This window comes from Theobroma umbraticum, unplaced genomic scaffold, assembly GCF_002168275.2.
Source record: "Theobroma umbraticum cultivar Fairchild unplaced genomic scaffold, ASM216827v3 scaffold_20.0, whole genome shotgun sequence".
Classification (NCBI taxonomy): Eukaryota; Viridiplantae; Streptophyta; class Magnoliopsida; order Malvales; family Malvaceae; genus Theobroma; species Theobroma umbraticum.
In genome coordinates, this window is record NW_018397266.1 from 1,221,665 (window position 1) to 1,237,350 (window position 15,686).

The 15,686-nt window shown below is 34.6% G+C and overlaps 2 protein-coding genes across 2 annotated transcripts in view; one reads left to right on the forward strand and one right to left on the reverse strand.

The window, feature by feature from the left end:
* Positions 1–13,322, forward strand: part of LOC110423643 (ADP-ribosylation factor GTPase-activating protein AGD4-like) — a 16,211-nt gene extending 2,889 nt beyond the window's left edge. The window contains exons 4-19 of the mRNA XM_021437931.1: positions 375–445; positions 1,075–1,137; positions 2,406–2,450; positions 2,914–2,979; positions 3,616–3,663; positions 3,773–3,868; positions 3,976–4,017; positions 4,752–4,967; positions 5,093–5,224; positions 6,538–6,753; positions 8,197–8,283; positions 8,397–8,651; positions 9,421–9,539; positions 10,897–10,987; positions 11,551–12,014; positions 12,857–13,322. Coding sequence (XP_021293606.1) covers positions 375–445; positions 1,075–1,137; positions 2,406–2,450; positions 2,914–2,979; positions 3,616–3,663; positions 3,773–3,868; positions 3,976–4,017; positions 4,752–4,967; positions 5,093–5,224; positions 6,538–6,753; positions 8,197–8,283; positions 8,397–8,651; positions 9,421–9,539; positions 10,897–10,987; positions 11,551–12,014; positions 12,857–12,971 — 2,126 coding nt within the window. The 3' untranslated portion in view covers positions 12,972–13,322. The remainder of the gene's footprint in view (positions 1–374; positions 446–1,074; positions 1,138–2,405; positions 2,451–2,913; positions 2,980–3,615; positions 3,664–3,772; positions 3,869–3,975; positions 4,018–4,751; positions 4,968–5,092; positions 5,225–6,537; positions 6,754–8,196; positions 8,284–8,396; positions 8,652–9,420; positions 9,540–10,896; positions 10,988–11,550; positions 12,015–12,856) is intronic.
* A 125-nt stretch (positions 13,323–13,447) lies between these two features.
* LOC110423644 (uncharacterized) lies at positions 13,448–15,212 on the reverse strand. Its single transcript, XM_021437932.2, has one exon. The coding sequence runs from the start codon at positions 15,136–15,138 to the stop codon at positions 13,951–13,953; it is 1,188 nt and encodes a 395-aa protein (XP_021293607.1). The 5' UTR covers positions 15,139–15,212; the 3' UTR covers positions 13,448–13,950.
* Between the last annotated feature and the right edge of the window lie 474 nt (positions 15,213–15,686).

Here is a 15,686-nt window from a genome sequence, read left to right on the forward strand (position 1 = left end):
ATGATAGGGAGATAATCATTTTGGTCCATTAACTTACTAATTAGAGGTAACCTCTTTCATTCGAACTTGCTGCTTGTTCCCAAATATTATAACCTCTGTTCCATTTTCCTAAATGGATATTTTATCGGGTCATAGTCCACTTGCTTCTTAGGTGAGGTTGAGGTGATTTTGTATGTGTGCCAATTTATATTTTGCCCCCTTTGTTGTGTCTCACACAATTTTACATATAAAAAATTAAAATATAAAATGAAAAGGAATATGATGTGTGTGACTTTCAAAAACAAAATAGCTGCTTGTGATGTTGAAGATAGAATATTCTAGCTGAAAGATTAAAGATTTTACCTTAAGAACTTTTACATGTTTCCCTTTTCTAGGCCCGATCATGTCCAAGTTCATCAATGCTTTTCGTGAGCTTGCTAGCTATAAGGAGTTGCTACGTTCACAAGTGAGTATTAATTTACCATCCAAATAAAATGATTCTTTAATAACAAGGGGATGACTAGCCTTTGTTTCATTAATGCTTATTCCAAATGTATCTATTTACTGGCAACACTTTTGCACATGCTATTTTCTTTGACCAGTAACATTTCAGTTTTTAATGAGGAAATAAGTGGCTATATGGTAAAGATGATGGACCTTTACCTTAGTTCAATACAATCTTACGACATTATCTTTTGAAATTGAAAATAGATTCAATGATCAGATTGTAGCTTCACTCTAAAAAAGTATTTAACATGTTAATTTCTACATATGCAATTACTTTGTGAATTCTTTAGTTGCTATCAGATGCCTTTGTGTTCAATCTGGGTAGGCTACCTTTCTCTTTAAAAATAATAGCACTAGTGGACACTGAACATATTTGCTGTGCATGAAGAGGCTAACAATCTTAAGGCGCCTGCTGCATAACTTAAGATAAGCAAATTTTTTTTTTTAAAAAATACTTATATCTGACAGTCAGTATTACATTTGCCTCCTATCTTGTTACATGCCCGAAAGATTAGTTACTTATCTTATGAATGTTCTTTTTGGGATGCTCAATTTTGTATCTGAGATTTCAAAGAATACCTGTTACAGGTGGAGCATGTGTTAATTGATCGGCTAATGCACTTTATGACTGTTGATTTGCAAGAAGCAAAGGTAAAGATAAGCTGTTTCACTGAAATTTGTTTTTCTAAAATTTTGATTTGATCATCAATTTCTTTGGAATTGACATTATTATTATTAAGCCTACTGTCTACAGTCTATATGTGTGTACCTTAAACATTTTAAAATTTAAAGGAAACTGAGTCAGTGAGAGAGGAACTTAATCACTCCTTTGTTGAAAATTTTCATTGAAACCTTGGCTCTATGTGCTTGAAATGGGGGTTGTTAAAGAGAGCCACACTTTCTTTGGCATTTCTTGTAAATCTTTAAATTCCACATATGTGCACTTAATGACATAGGATAACCAATTTCTGTGAAACACATAACTTTGGTTTTGTAGCAAAAGATTGCTTGTCATGTACTTCTCTTTTTTTGTCTATTGATGTGATATGTTCTGATTAGTAAAGACACTTTTGAGGAGGCCTTACCTCATTGAAATCTTTCCACCACTGTAAACAATCCTTCACATCACACTTTTGAGGTCTTTTTACTTCAATAGTTTAGTATTTTCATTTTTTCTTGTCTTCCCACCTCCTTTTATTTCAACTTAAATGTTTGACGCTTCTTCCTTTTCTTTTTTTTTCTGATTATCCGTTACCACATTATGCATCCATGTAATTTGCTTCTTCTAGCCTAAAAATATAGGTTTTATTTGTTATTTTTTGAACTCCAAGTAAAAATGTTACTTTACTTTTGCTATGTACTCTTTTATATTAACTTTTCTGTGTTTCCTTTTTTATCATCTTTGGAAATGAAGCCCTTTCTAACATAATTGAGCAATCTTCCTTGGAATCTGAAATTCGGAATGTTGAGGAAAATATAGGACCCTCAAATTAATAGAAGAACCAATGATTGAGCCATATGATGTTCCTTTTTTGCACAAGAGATGTTACAGTGTTTGTTATCCAATTTATGGCATTACTAAGTCTTTTAGGAGAGAATGTATATTGCCAATATAAGCACTCATTGTGGATGAACATAATGGATCTACAAATTCATAAATGTGGAAGCGAAATATTTTCTGGATTGGTTGAAATGCATCCTTAAAATGCATTTAATTTAGATGGTGGGACCGTGAGAGATTGGGAGGTAGCAAAAAATCAGATGAAAACGTAATGGTTACATTCATTATTAAAGAACTCAACATTTTTTAAGAACTTTTCTTTCTTGGTAATTAGGGTAGAGTCTAGAGCTAAATTCATGTCTTTATTCCCCCTCCCCTCCCAATTTGTCTCATTGCTTTTATCCTCTGTCTTTTGCAGGAGTCTCGTCGGCGGTTTGACAAAGCTATCAATGCATATGATCAGGTATTAAAGACAATTAAAGCTTCCTTTCTGGTTTAATTATTGAATTTGGATATCAGCAAGGAAAATACTGATTATTTAAAAAATTTTTGTAATGCATATTTAATCGTTTAGTCATGTAGAAAACTTTTTGTATTAATGACAGTTTGGATCTCTTCATTGTCTCTCTGTCTCTCTCTCGGTGTTCATTTCTTCTGTGCTCTGAAATCTAGATATCCCTTGCAGCCGACAGATATATTGCTAGTTCACTATCTTGAACATTATGTGGCGAACATTAATGAAGATGTTTCATTTCTAAATAAGCTCTCCAATGAATTTACTAATACAGGTGCTGAGAATATAAAAGTGATGCAGGTGGATATGCCTTGTAGAAGTTTTAACATTATAGACATTAGAAGCTTCATGTTCCTGATTCCTGTAAAATATAATGCTTTTCACTAAATGGTCTGTAATGCCACTCTGCCAGGCACGTGAAAAGTTTGTGTCGCTGAAGAGGAATACACGAGGAGATGTTGTTGCTGAGCTAGAAGAGGTATGCTTTTTGCTTGTTGTGTAATTATTGACTTCTTGCATGTTGTTAAAAAGGTTGAGAGATGCCATTCTTATACTATCCTTTGTATGTTTCACTAGTTCTTTCATTATAATGCTATACCGAATCTGGTTCACTAATTAGTTTACAGATACTGTTTCAGTACCATTAAAAATCAAAAAGAAAAAAAGAAATGAAACCTGTTTCACTGGACCACAGACTATGAATCTGAAATTTTTTTAGCTTGTAATTATTGCAATCCTGTATGTTTTTGGAACTATATATCCTGATGTGTTTTGTCTACTCTCTTGACAACTAACATGAATGATTGATTTATATCTTTCCTTGCGTGCATTCTAGAAATTATGCTTCCAGTTACCAAGTAATTTTTGCATAATCTGGTCTTTTCTGCTTAGAATGTCCATTACTTTGTTTCCAGTATCTAATAGCTCATACAGGGTGGTTTTTGCTAATAAAGGCATTATTTGTTCACATTATACCATGTCATTGTCCCATCCCTTATGTTGTGTTTTCTTGATAACTGTCCAAACTTGTCTGCAGAGTGCAGTTGTCTTTTCATCATAACATTAACCTCGCTTGTATTCTGAGTTGAATTGGATTGGATTTTGTTTCTGACAGGATCTACAGAATTCAAAATCTGCTTTTGAGAGAAGCCGCTTCAATTTAGTATGTTAACTACAGCTACAAATCTCCCTGTTTATTTAGTTTAAAGTTATATTTCCATTTTATTTCATGCTTCGTTTGGTGACTTTTCTTTGTGCTTTAAGGAAAACAGGTAAATGCGCTAATGAATATAGAAGCAAAAAAGAAGTATGAGTTTCTGGAATCTATAAGTGCAATTATGGATGCCCATCTTAGATATTTTAAGCTGGTTTGTATTTCTTTTATATTTTGTTTCTTAATTTTTCTCCCTAGACTGAGTTTTTTATACAAGTCATTGCGTGTGGACTAAATATGATTGATTTCTTTTTGTCATAGGGGTATGACTTATTGAGCCAGTTAGAACCATTTATTCACCAGGTAATATTTTATCTTTTATATCATAGAAAAATGAAAGGAAAGTGTTGTTACTACTGTCCAATTAATTGGATTATTTACTAAGTGAGGGTTGTTCTTTTCCATGATGTTAAACAAGTTAATGGCATGTAGTCAGTTGAACCAATGATTTCTAGAAAATTCTCCATAGAAGGGTTAGCACTCCAAATATCTATGAGTATAGTGTTGGATGCTTGTATTGGCAATTATAATTGAATTTTGATTTACCTAAATAATCGATGCAATTATGGGAGCACTTTCTCTTCGTCTAGAGACTATTTATATGCATACTTCTTCCTTATTCTCTTTTCTGTTTGCAAGCATATGATTATTCATTTATTTGTGAATGTTTACAGTTACAATGTGTAAAGAGATAGGCACAGACACAGAAAGAGACAACCTTGTGTTGTGTTTTTTTTTTTTTGGAGATTCCATTGCAAATGACACTCTTTGTCTGTGTGAATGCATTAAAATTTATCATATCCTAGAACCATCTAGTTGTGTACTTAATCCTTCTTTGAGATTCTTGAATTCTCTCTGTTAGATGTGCATGTTGTGTGTAGAATCTGTGCACACTTGTCATTTTGAATTTTGAACGGGTGGCTTTGTGATCCCATGCCCTTACCCTGCCTGTCCTTGTCATTGAATCTAACATAATCTGATTCGATTGCTTTGCAATAAGGTCTCAATTGATGAATGCATTGACTTTTCTATAACAGGTATTGACATATGCTCAACAATCAAAAGAATTAGCAAATGCTGAGCAAGATAAGCTTGAAAAGCGTATACAAGAATTCAGGACTCAAGCTGAGATAGACAGTTTGCGAGCTTCTAGTAACCTAGAGCCTTCAACAAGTGCTGATCGCATTCATGTTATTGGCATGAATTTGGACAAAAACATAGAAGCAATTATGCAGTCCTCAACAAATGGGGAGGTGAGTGATTGATCTTCATAGTCTTTTTCTTGAGCTGGTATTTTCATATTGGCATCAACTCTATTTCATCAATGGTATTACTTGGAGAAATGGAATAAACTCTTTTTTTTTTCATTGATTTGCAGGTCCAGACAATCAAACAAGGATATTTGTTAAAACGTTCTTCAAGTTTGAGGGGAGATTGGAAGAGGAGGTTCTTTGTACTTGATAGTCAAGGGACTTTATACTATTATAGGAACAAGGGTATCAAACCGATGGTATGTTATATTACCTTTAACCGTCATTGGTTGATCTCTTTTAATTATTATTGTTGATAATGGGGACATATACCTTCACCTGGATTTTAGTGTTAATGGTTGCTAATTTATGCTTTTGGCAAATTTGAGGATGTTTGACATAGATAATTAAGTGTTTGTATGGTTTATTGCACTATGACAGTCTTTTTCTAACTGAGAGAAGTAGAGAGAAAAGAAGTGATGGAGAGAGATGATTAATTCTTTTTGAGATAGTAAGTTTAGAAGAGAAATGAAGAGAACAGACCAGACCTATCATTTCTCTTTGCCCCAATTTTCATCTCTCCATATGTGGTTTGATTGGCATAACAAAGAGACTAGTTAATGTAATTCTACTTGGTTTTTCAATAAAATGTGTGTCAAAAACTCTATATCTAAACAAGGGATGTTGAAATTTATATCATGTCACTTATTTCATTTCTTTACTATCAGTCCTCATCTCTCGTATTAATTAAAACAGACTGTAATTTTGGATATGCTCAAAATGGTAAAAAGCTGTATCTAGCTGAAAAATTAAGATATTTAAACCTTCTTTTTCAGCCAGTTCTTCCAACTTGTTTGAGCTCAACTGTTTAGAAACCTGCATGGACTTACTTTGTCCTATAATTAAAATTAAATATTATAGAGGTAAGCTGCATTATGTTTCTTTTTTCTGGTAGGAAGAGAGAAAGAAAGGCTTTTAAGTTGCACGGGTATACTTTATCAGAAACTTTTGATTTGCCAGTAGGGTGGGCATTACTTTTCTTTTTAGCTGTAGATCGATTGCTTGTTCAGTTGTGTTTATAGGTAAAGTTAACTCTTATGCATAATCTTTTGATTTCTAATTGCTAGGAACTTATTCTTTAAGATAGCTAGAGCAAAAGTTCTCATGGGCTGTCCAAGTATCTAGCGCCTAATGCTATTTCACATGTTTATTATTGTATGTATGTATATGTTTATACATGAGTGTTTATGACATTGGCAACCTGAAAGGCCACTACATCTTTTTAAGTGGTTCATTTTTCCCCTAATAGAGTGTTCGGTTTAGCGTTTTCTCCTTTTGTACCTTTCTATTTTGAAATTGCTTAGATATTCAGATATTTGAATGGATTTGAAATCCAACAATAATGATATGTATAAATAGAAGATTGCATGCAAGAGTGGGTTCTATGAAAGAAGTATTACATAAATTCTCAGGTTTGACAGAAATGTGTTTGAAAAATGAAACATTCTTGGGCTTTTGTTGTGAAAATGATCTTGATGAGGCATGATATTTACTTTATTTGCTTTATTTCCAGGGCTCTCACCATCATTATACTGGTTCAGCTGAACAAAATAGTGGTGTATTTGCTAGATTTCGTGCAAGGCATAATCGGTCATCATCATTTAACGAAGAAACTTTGGGCTGTCATACTGTTGATCTTCATACTTCAACAATAAAGATGGATGCCGAGGATACAGATTTACGACTTTGTTTCAGAATTATATCTCCACTGAAAACTTACACATTGCAGGTGATTTAATTGATTTTGGTCATTGGAATTTTTTCACTTCACTTTTGCTGAACTTATCAAGGGCATGGTCCTAAAAATAGCGAAGTTGCAATATGACACATTTAGCTGATCATAAATAGTATGCATAGGCTTAGTATGTTGTTCTTGCTGGTATTGTTGGACATTTGCTTGTGACTTAATGTGTACTATCAGTTATCTTATGAAGTCTTAATTTTAGCTATTTAAGATTGACTAAAGCTTGAACCCCTGAACTAATGGTGCAAGAAGAAGGTACTAGGCATGTAAATGTATTTTGCTAGGCTGCTGTTTTAGCAAGGTGTTGAACAGTTTATAATAAATCACTTCAATATCTTCAGGATTGAAAAAAAATTGGAAAATGCAATCAATTTCTGTAACAATTTTATAGAATGGAATTATTTGAAAGACGAAGCAGGTTGTATAGCCTCTCCATATGTTGCTAGCATTTATTTTCAATGATACAGAAGATGCCAGTGCGAAATCAGAATCAAAAAGTACAAAAACTGAAAATTTATACTTCTGTTAGAATAGTAAACCCATAGGATCAATGACATGATGATTCTGCCAGTGTATGAGCTTGAGTTTAAATGCATTTGCAGACATTTTGAGATAGATGAAGGGAAAAAATCACTACAATGCACCAAAGGAGTGCCAACAAGGCTAATTTTAACAGAACAAAAGATCTAATGCACCAAAGATGAAAATGAAAGAAGTTTAGTGAAGGGACATGAGGAAAGCAGGTGATAAGTTGTTTTGATGGATTATTCACTAGAAGTATCTAGACAGTTTAGAATGCCATAAAACCAATTTGACTAGGTTAAGAAATGTGTGGAATTCAAGTATTTGTTGTAAGGAGGTCCTCAAGAGAATCCAAAGAAGAAAGGCAGTTGCCCTTGGTGAAGCCCTATCGAGATTAAAAAATGATTAGGTTATGTGGTGCTAACTTGGTTGACAAATTTGTTTATTTAGATTTTAATGACTGAACAAATGCTCGATGAATGGAGGAAGTGTACAATAGTGCTGATTTATAAGATCTGCAGTGATTTTCAAAGTCTTTTACTTCTTTTTTGGATAAGCCTGATTTTATTAAAGTTGCTCCAATTATACCCTTTCCTGTTTCGTTATATTAATGAAAGCAAAATTGGAATGGAAGTGTTCCTAAACAATAGCTTTTATTCCTTGCTGCCTATAGCTTTGCACTCCCACCAGCATAATATGGTGCCCCTAAAAAAAGCAAGAAGCATGGATGAAATTCTCTCGTACAAACTTGAGTGTGAAACAAATTATTCAATTAGATCATGAATTAGATAATTGAATATAAGGAAAACAAAGGATAATATTTTTCAAACTTTCTAAATTATCCTCGAAGTTGATGTTTTCTTTGTGATTAGTATGCTATTCTTTTTGTCAAACTGGTTTGGGCAGGCTGAAAATGGGGCAGATAGAATGGACTGGGTAAACAAGATAACTGCGGTTATTACATCTCTTTTGAATTCTCATATCCTGCAGCAGGTACTTTTTTTCCTTTTAAAGCCATTTTTTTAATGATATTGAAATAGTAATTCACATGAAATTGTTACTAATACTAATTTGTTTGTCTGTTGTGGCTGCATCACGGAAAAAAGCATGTGGACAATAATGATTATGCTTGCCGAGCTACTTCTGATGTTAGGTCACTTGATAGCCTTGGTAGTTTAGAGATTGACCGGATAGGAAACAGAGCGGAGCCTGTTTCTTCAGTCTTTAGAGAAATTCCTGGAAATGATATTTGTGCAGAGTGCAGTGCTCCTGAACCTGATTGGGCATCTCTCAATCTTGGCATACTATTATGCATCGAATGCTCAGGTGTTCATCGGAATCTTGGTGTTCACATTTCAAAGGTGCAATCTGTTTGAATTTATGGCCTCTTTTTTTTGCTTGTAGTTTTTGTTAATTTTGCTATAATCGTTTTGAATTTATATCAATAATCTACATTTGGTCTTCTAGCTGTTTGAGGTCCATTAGAAACATGGAGCTCATTCCCTTGATACCACTAAAAATGAGTGTCTACTGTTAGCTGATGTACCTTTTTTAAGCTTCCAAACTTTTATTTCCATAGCAGGGAATTGAACAGTATTAGGTTGCAGCTTCTTACTATTCTTGTTGTTGTTGTTTTGGATATTACACTTTCCACCTTTTACTTTCATGAAACCACACTAAATGCATATACCATGTCTTAATTATTACTACCTGGGCAGTTGGTGTGCACAGGTAAGAATTCCTCCATTTTGGATGACATATATTAGATCGTTGAATTTAATTTCACATTATCGCCTTTTAAAGTGCCTAATTCCCTTCATATCCTACACAATTGGGTGCTGCAACAGGCTGTTATGCAATTTCAAACCAGCTTCTATACTTAAAACTGTCTTTGCTGTCACTGATTTATAAGTAGTTTGCCCATGAAATATCTGGTGGACAATATGAGTCATGCTGTTAAATTCCTTACTCTGAATTTCATGAGTTGAATGACAATTTACTTACTATTTTAAGTAGAAAAATAAGGAAAATTTAACAGTCAAAAGAACAGATAGGAGGGACCAGGCAGATAATAAGGTTTCATTCATTTTAAGAGTCTCCAATAAAAGAATACTCTTCTACTTTGTGCAGGTGAGATCTTTGACGTTAGATGTCAAAGTGTGGGAACCTTCAATTGTGGAATTATTTCGTACTCTGGGCAATGCTTATTGTAACTCTGTATGGGAAGGTTCTCTCCTTAAGAATGAAAGGTAAGATTTCCTCTGGTTAAACAGCAAATAAAATGCTGCTAATTACAAATCTGTTAATTTGGGAATGCTATTCCATTGGCTAATTGTAAATTTGTAATTGTTTATATCTCATAGAAATATCCAGTGTTAAACATATGGTATAGAAGATCAGGCAAGGAAGAAAAAATTAATTTGCTTTATTATTATTATTATTTATTATTTTCTCGGCATTACTTTTGCTTAATTTGTCTTCCTATCTTGTTAAATATAGATTTGGTATGATTGGGGCATTGTTTTTCTCTATTATTTGTTTCTCAGAAAACAAATTTTGTATTTTTCCCTTTTCGTATGTTAGTTTTAATGTGATATCTAAAAATCTTCTCTAAATAATTTAAAATAGGTTAACATAATATCTTAATTATGAGGAAGTATAGAAATCCCATAACCTTTGGTGGCCTTTTTGTGTTCAAAAAATAGTTTACACCTAAAACCACTTTTGTCATTATTTGAAATTAAAAATATTTATGCCTTATAGATGATAAACAAAATTATCATCACAAATAAGAATTCTTATTGAAACAATGTTAAGGAGCTAAGTACAAAAATAACATAATGTCTATTAAACATGTTTTCTCTTGAGAGAAATCATGGTCATTCTTAAAAATACACTGATCGAACTTGTATAACATTTGTTAGCACATGAATCAGCAGCAGCTTTATGTTTACACATGCTTAAACTTTGTCATCTCAGATCTTCCAAAATGTAATTTATAAAAGTAGGGAACAATTCATGAAGAGATGCCCTGCTCCTTCATCTAGTCATATTTTTGAAGCAACTATTTTTCATTACCATTATTTTTGCCAATAAGAATTACTGTCTAGGATGACATTGAAGTGTTAAGTGAAAGGATTGTTTTTTATCAATATATTTAATTCTTATGCTTTATCTTGAAAATGATGAGCTTTTAAAATGGAAAAAGTTGTCTTTTTTTGTTAAAATAGTGTTTGATAAAATGAGAGTATATTTTACTCTTTTTGTTTTTCGAGAAAAAAAAATCCCCTCATCCTATTTTGTTTTTGTTCTTGTCTGCAAAAATATGACATAGGATAAGAGTTATTGCATCCTTTGCTCTTCCTTATTGCACCCTTTTGCCTCTCATAACTAGTGTGTCAAATATGCCCAAAAGGTTCACTGTTTTTGTTAGTTATGTTAGCTTGATAATCATTTAACTTATTATAAGTGAATTTGAGGAAATGAAAGATGGTATGGTTGAATTGATGATTGGTAACTGGTTAACTGGATAGCTTCATTTGTTTTCTAGTAGCTATTGATACAATAGTCTGCTTTCTAATTCCTGTTGGATGCAATTCTTTGCAGAGTGGATGATACAAATGCTATTAGCGCATCAATTGTAAAACCATGCGCTAAAGATGCTATTTCCCATAAAGAGAAATACATCCACGCTAAGGTATTCGGTTGCATTTTATTTCTCTTGGTCTGCATGCACTGAAATTCATGTTTCCCATCTATGCATTGCTTTATTCCCTTCTTCCTTGTCTCCCAGTCCCCCTTGCATTGTGCCATTTAACTCATGGGGTGGTTGGCTGGGTTTTTAGTCAGCAGGGATCTTCTTCTAGCATATTTGCTGCTTTAAGTAATAGCAGGAAAAAAATGTGGTATTATTTAAAATATTAGTCTTCTGCTACTCTCAATCACTTCTGTATTGATCTGTGGATTCTTTAGCTTCTTATGCAAGAAAGAAAAGAATCTTTCTTTCAAGGACATTATGTGTTACTCTTCATATTTTAGATTATTTCTTGTTGCCATCTCTGTTCTATATGCCTGAAGTTGTATTTAAGCTGAAAAGCAGGTGCATAGGCACACATACACACCTATTCCATTTAGACAATTGCCAATTATCATTAATGAAAACACCATGGTGTTTAGATTAGTCTTTCATCTCTCACACTGCTATGATAAGAGGTGTGAATTTTAATACAAAGCCTAACATCATTCCTTGCTCTTAACCAGTATGTAGAAAAATTGCTAATCATCAGAGATGGAACGCTACCTGGAGTTCCTCCTAACTCAACAAACATCTGGCAAGCAGTTAAGACGGATAATTTACGAGAAGTATATCGTCTAATTGCAATGTCAGACACCAATATCATAAATACAACCTTTGATGATGTTGTTAGCATTGAGTCGTATCACCATATTGATGCACAAGATTCATCACTTGATAGCCACAAAGAGGAAAGGAAACAGTATGATCCATCAGCCTGTCAGAGAATCAAGGATTCAAATGACCCAGGGAATTGTCTACAAGGTTGTTCAGTGTTGCATCTGGCATGCCAATGTGGCAATCCTGTGATGGTTGAACTGCTGCTGCAATTTGGTGCCGATATAAATATGCGCGACTTCCATGGCAGGACTCCTTTGCACTATTGCATATCTATAGGGAACAACACATTTGCAAAGCATCTACTAAGAAGGTAGGCTGCATATTTTGCATAAACACTTATCCATAAGAAATCTGAAAGTTCAGACAAATAGACGTGTCCTAGCCTGAATGTTACTAATTTTAGCATGGCCTCCAACCCAAAAGTCAATATTAAGTGAGGGGACCTTTTTCTACATATGCCCAAGATCGCTGTAGTACACCTCTTACATGGGACTCAACATACACCTGCACCATGGGACAACTCTCTTGGCTATCCTAGCACCCTTTTCAGGGTGAACCACACCGGGGTTCGATGCTGTGGTGCCCCTTGTCCTCATGATAGTATTCTTAGAGTGGCTCTGATACCAGTCACAAGCTTGGGCCTCAACCTAAAAGTTTATGCTTTTAGGTTAAGGTGGCCATCCCTTATATATGTCCAAGATCACTTTAGTACATATATGATGTGGTCATGTCTAAAGTGGTATTAGAGTCATTTTCGGGGTACTATCATGTGGACTCGACTGTCCTTTGGCACTGGATCACACATGGTGGTGTGAGTCCCCTTAACGAGATGTCATTGGTCTAGAGAGCTGTCATGTGGTGTAGGTGTGTGCTGAGTTTCATTTTGTATGTGTACAAGCTATAAATAATACTTACTATATTAAAATCCTTACTTTATATGCATATATACGTATATGTTCCTAAATCTGGAGATGGAAGCTTTACTAGAGTAGATCATACCAAATTATTCATTAAACCTATTTCATATTGTTAACAGACTTTCATCATTATCTTGATTTCTCTGCTAAAATAGTGCTTGATAAAGAGGATTTATGTAAGTTAAAGATCTCATCTCTCTTGGCTAAGTGGATTTAATTTGCCAATACTACACAGAGGTGCACGACCATCGATTAAAGATGGTGGGGGATTAAGCGCATTAGAAAGGGCAATGGAGAAGGGAGCAATTACAGATGAGGAGCTATTTATTTTGCTCAGCGAAAGCCAGTGAAAGAGACTTGGTTTCCTCAAATGTGTAAGCCTGCTTCTGTTCCCGTGATTTTCACTTATGTTGGCTGTTGTTGCCTATGACCAGAATAAGAGCCTTTGATCCTCTTCGAATCTGTTGACGTTTTCTACTGAATTGTGTCTCCTATTCTTAAAAGACCAGATGCAGTCTTGAGTGCTAATTTGCTCCTGTTGTGCTTCTAATGATTTTTTTTTTTTCTGTTGATTGTATTTCCAAATTTTTACTAACAAACGTCTCTAAGATTCAGGGGAAAGTTAAATTTGATGGTCAGTTGGTTGCATGTAACAATCTATTTAGGGCATAATGGCCAATTTTCTTTGCCCGTTTCCTGAATCCAGTTTCAGATTATTTAATCATTGCGAAAAGTTATTACACACACGCACACACCCACGGATGCTGTTAGCTAAAGCACCCTTCCTCAACAACTTAAAATTCAATGAATACTACAATTTCATATGATGTTCCAACCGTGAAATTTGATTTGCAAAAGAAATCACAGATGAATCTAATGATTTACAATGGAAAGTTATTATTAGGTGCAATGCAGAGCCGGACTCTTTTCCCTTTTAAGAAGCAGAGGTGAACATTTTATGTACCCAAAAAGAGAATACCTTTCTCAGCCTTTCAAAATTCAAATACACAAAAGAAGCAAAAACGAAAAAGCTAGAAGGAGCAAGTCCAAGCCAAAATTTCCAATGGTTACTATTTCTTAGCAATCATCCATAGTCGCTCAAAATTGCAACCTCATCACTGGCTAAGCAAAGTAAACGGCTACAATCAGAACACTGATCCAAAAATGATCATATCTTGTGAGGACTGAATTGATCTCCACAGTCCAATGGAGGAAGAACAGCTCTGTGCACATTCCCTCTTAGCCTCTTATCAATTTCTTAACTTGTTTTACCCCTTCTGACCTTGACATTTCCACCACCAACACTTTTAACCAGACCTTCCATGGCTTCTATAAAGGAAGAGTAGCTTCAATTTTGCCCCATGACTCTAGGGCATCCCCTTTAAGCCTCTTTTTCATCTTTTCAACAACTTGCTTAGCCTCCTCTGATCTTGACCTTTCCACCAACCCTTTAACCAGACCTTCCATTGCCTCAAATGGAGGAACCCACTTCCTCTTTATAGTTTCCATACTCATTTCCAAAGCCAAATCAAACTCTCCTTCCTTCACCATGCTCCTAAGCAAAGTATAATAAGTAAATGAACACGGCAAAACATACCCATCACTCAGCATCTTGTCCAAAACCTGCCTAGCCGATTCCAAATCCCCTATCCTACAAAATCCATCAATAATAGTATTGTAACTAGCAGAATTCGGCTTCTTCCCTTTCGAAACCATCTCATCCAACAACTTCTTAGCCCTAGCACATTCCTTACTCTTACACAACCTCGAAATCCTATGATTATAAGTAGTCAAATTGCCCTCTAAACCTTTCCTAGAAACTTCTTTCATAGCCCCATCAAATCCATTCTCATCCCCATTCTTCAAATAACCACCTAACAATATATTATAAGTATCAATGTTAGGACTCACATCCATTTTCTCAACCCATTCGAGTGCGGATTCAAGCTTATTCTCTTTCACAAACGCTTTAACAATCAAGTTATGCGATACAACACCGGGCTTAACGCCAAGCTTTTCAGGAATTGTCTTAAAGCAATCGTAAATTTGCTCAAACATCCCATTGTTTAGATAAACAGTAAGGATAGCACAAAGGGATTTTTCTGATACATTAGAATACCTGTTTTGACACAAATCTTCGAGGGTTTGTAGCGCTTGCGGGACCATCCCTGCATTTGAGTAAAGCATAATGAGACGGATCCAAAACCCTTCAGACTTGAGGGCAGGGGCATTTTGAGAATGGAGCTTTTGGGCTTGGAGAACGCGGTCCACGAGGTCGAGGCGGTTGGCACGAGCTAGCTTGCGGATGGAGAGGTGGTAGATGGGGCGGTGGCGGAGGAAAGTGGGCAAATGCGAAGACTGTTGGAAGATTTCCGCTAGCTTTTCAGGGTTTTTTTCCGATATGATGGCAGATTTCGCGGCTTTGAAAGAAGGAAACGGAGGGTTTAGCTTTTGAGTTTGAGTGGAGAAGAATGATTTGGGGATTGCCAGTCTTGGGTTCTTGAAGATGGAAGCCATGTTGTCTAGTGCTGAAGCTGGGGAAAATGGGGAAGAGAGTAGGGTTTTAGTATCCCTTCGGAAAAAGAAAAGAGAATTTCCAAAAAGGTGTATTCCAGTTAAAGTAATACAGAAAGTACTCGTAATGGAAAGTTTATTATTGTTTAGTGCAGTAAGTTTTACCTTTTTGGGCTAGGTTGATTGGGGGCACATGGCCCAAGCTTCCAGGAGCTTGGGCCAGAATCCAATCTTTGCGGGGTGCTGTTAAAAGGGCTTTTTTAAAAAATATTTTATTAGGTAGTAATTATTTTAAAAAATTAAAAATAATTTTGTGTTTGATAATTTTATTAAATTTTTTAAATTGTTATGAAATAAATCTAAAAGAACAACTATAAGAAAAATATAAACGAAAGTATTTAAGAGAAGAAAAGAAATCTTATTGAAGTGTGTATACAAATAAATTAAGAGAGTTTATTTATAGACAAATAACCTTTTTACAAGATAAAGATAATACTTAGAGATTAGATGGATTAAATCTTAATCTAATCTAATTTACATCAAATCTAGAT

Excerpts from the sequence above, each read along its gene's own strand:
- LOC110423644 (XM_021437932.2), bottom strand. The coding sequence starts at position 15,138 with ATGGCTTCCATCTTCAAGAACCCAAGACTGGCAATCCCCAAATCATTC.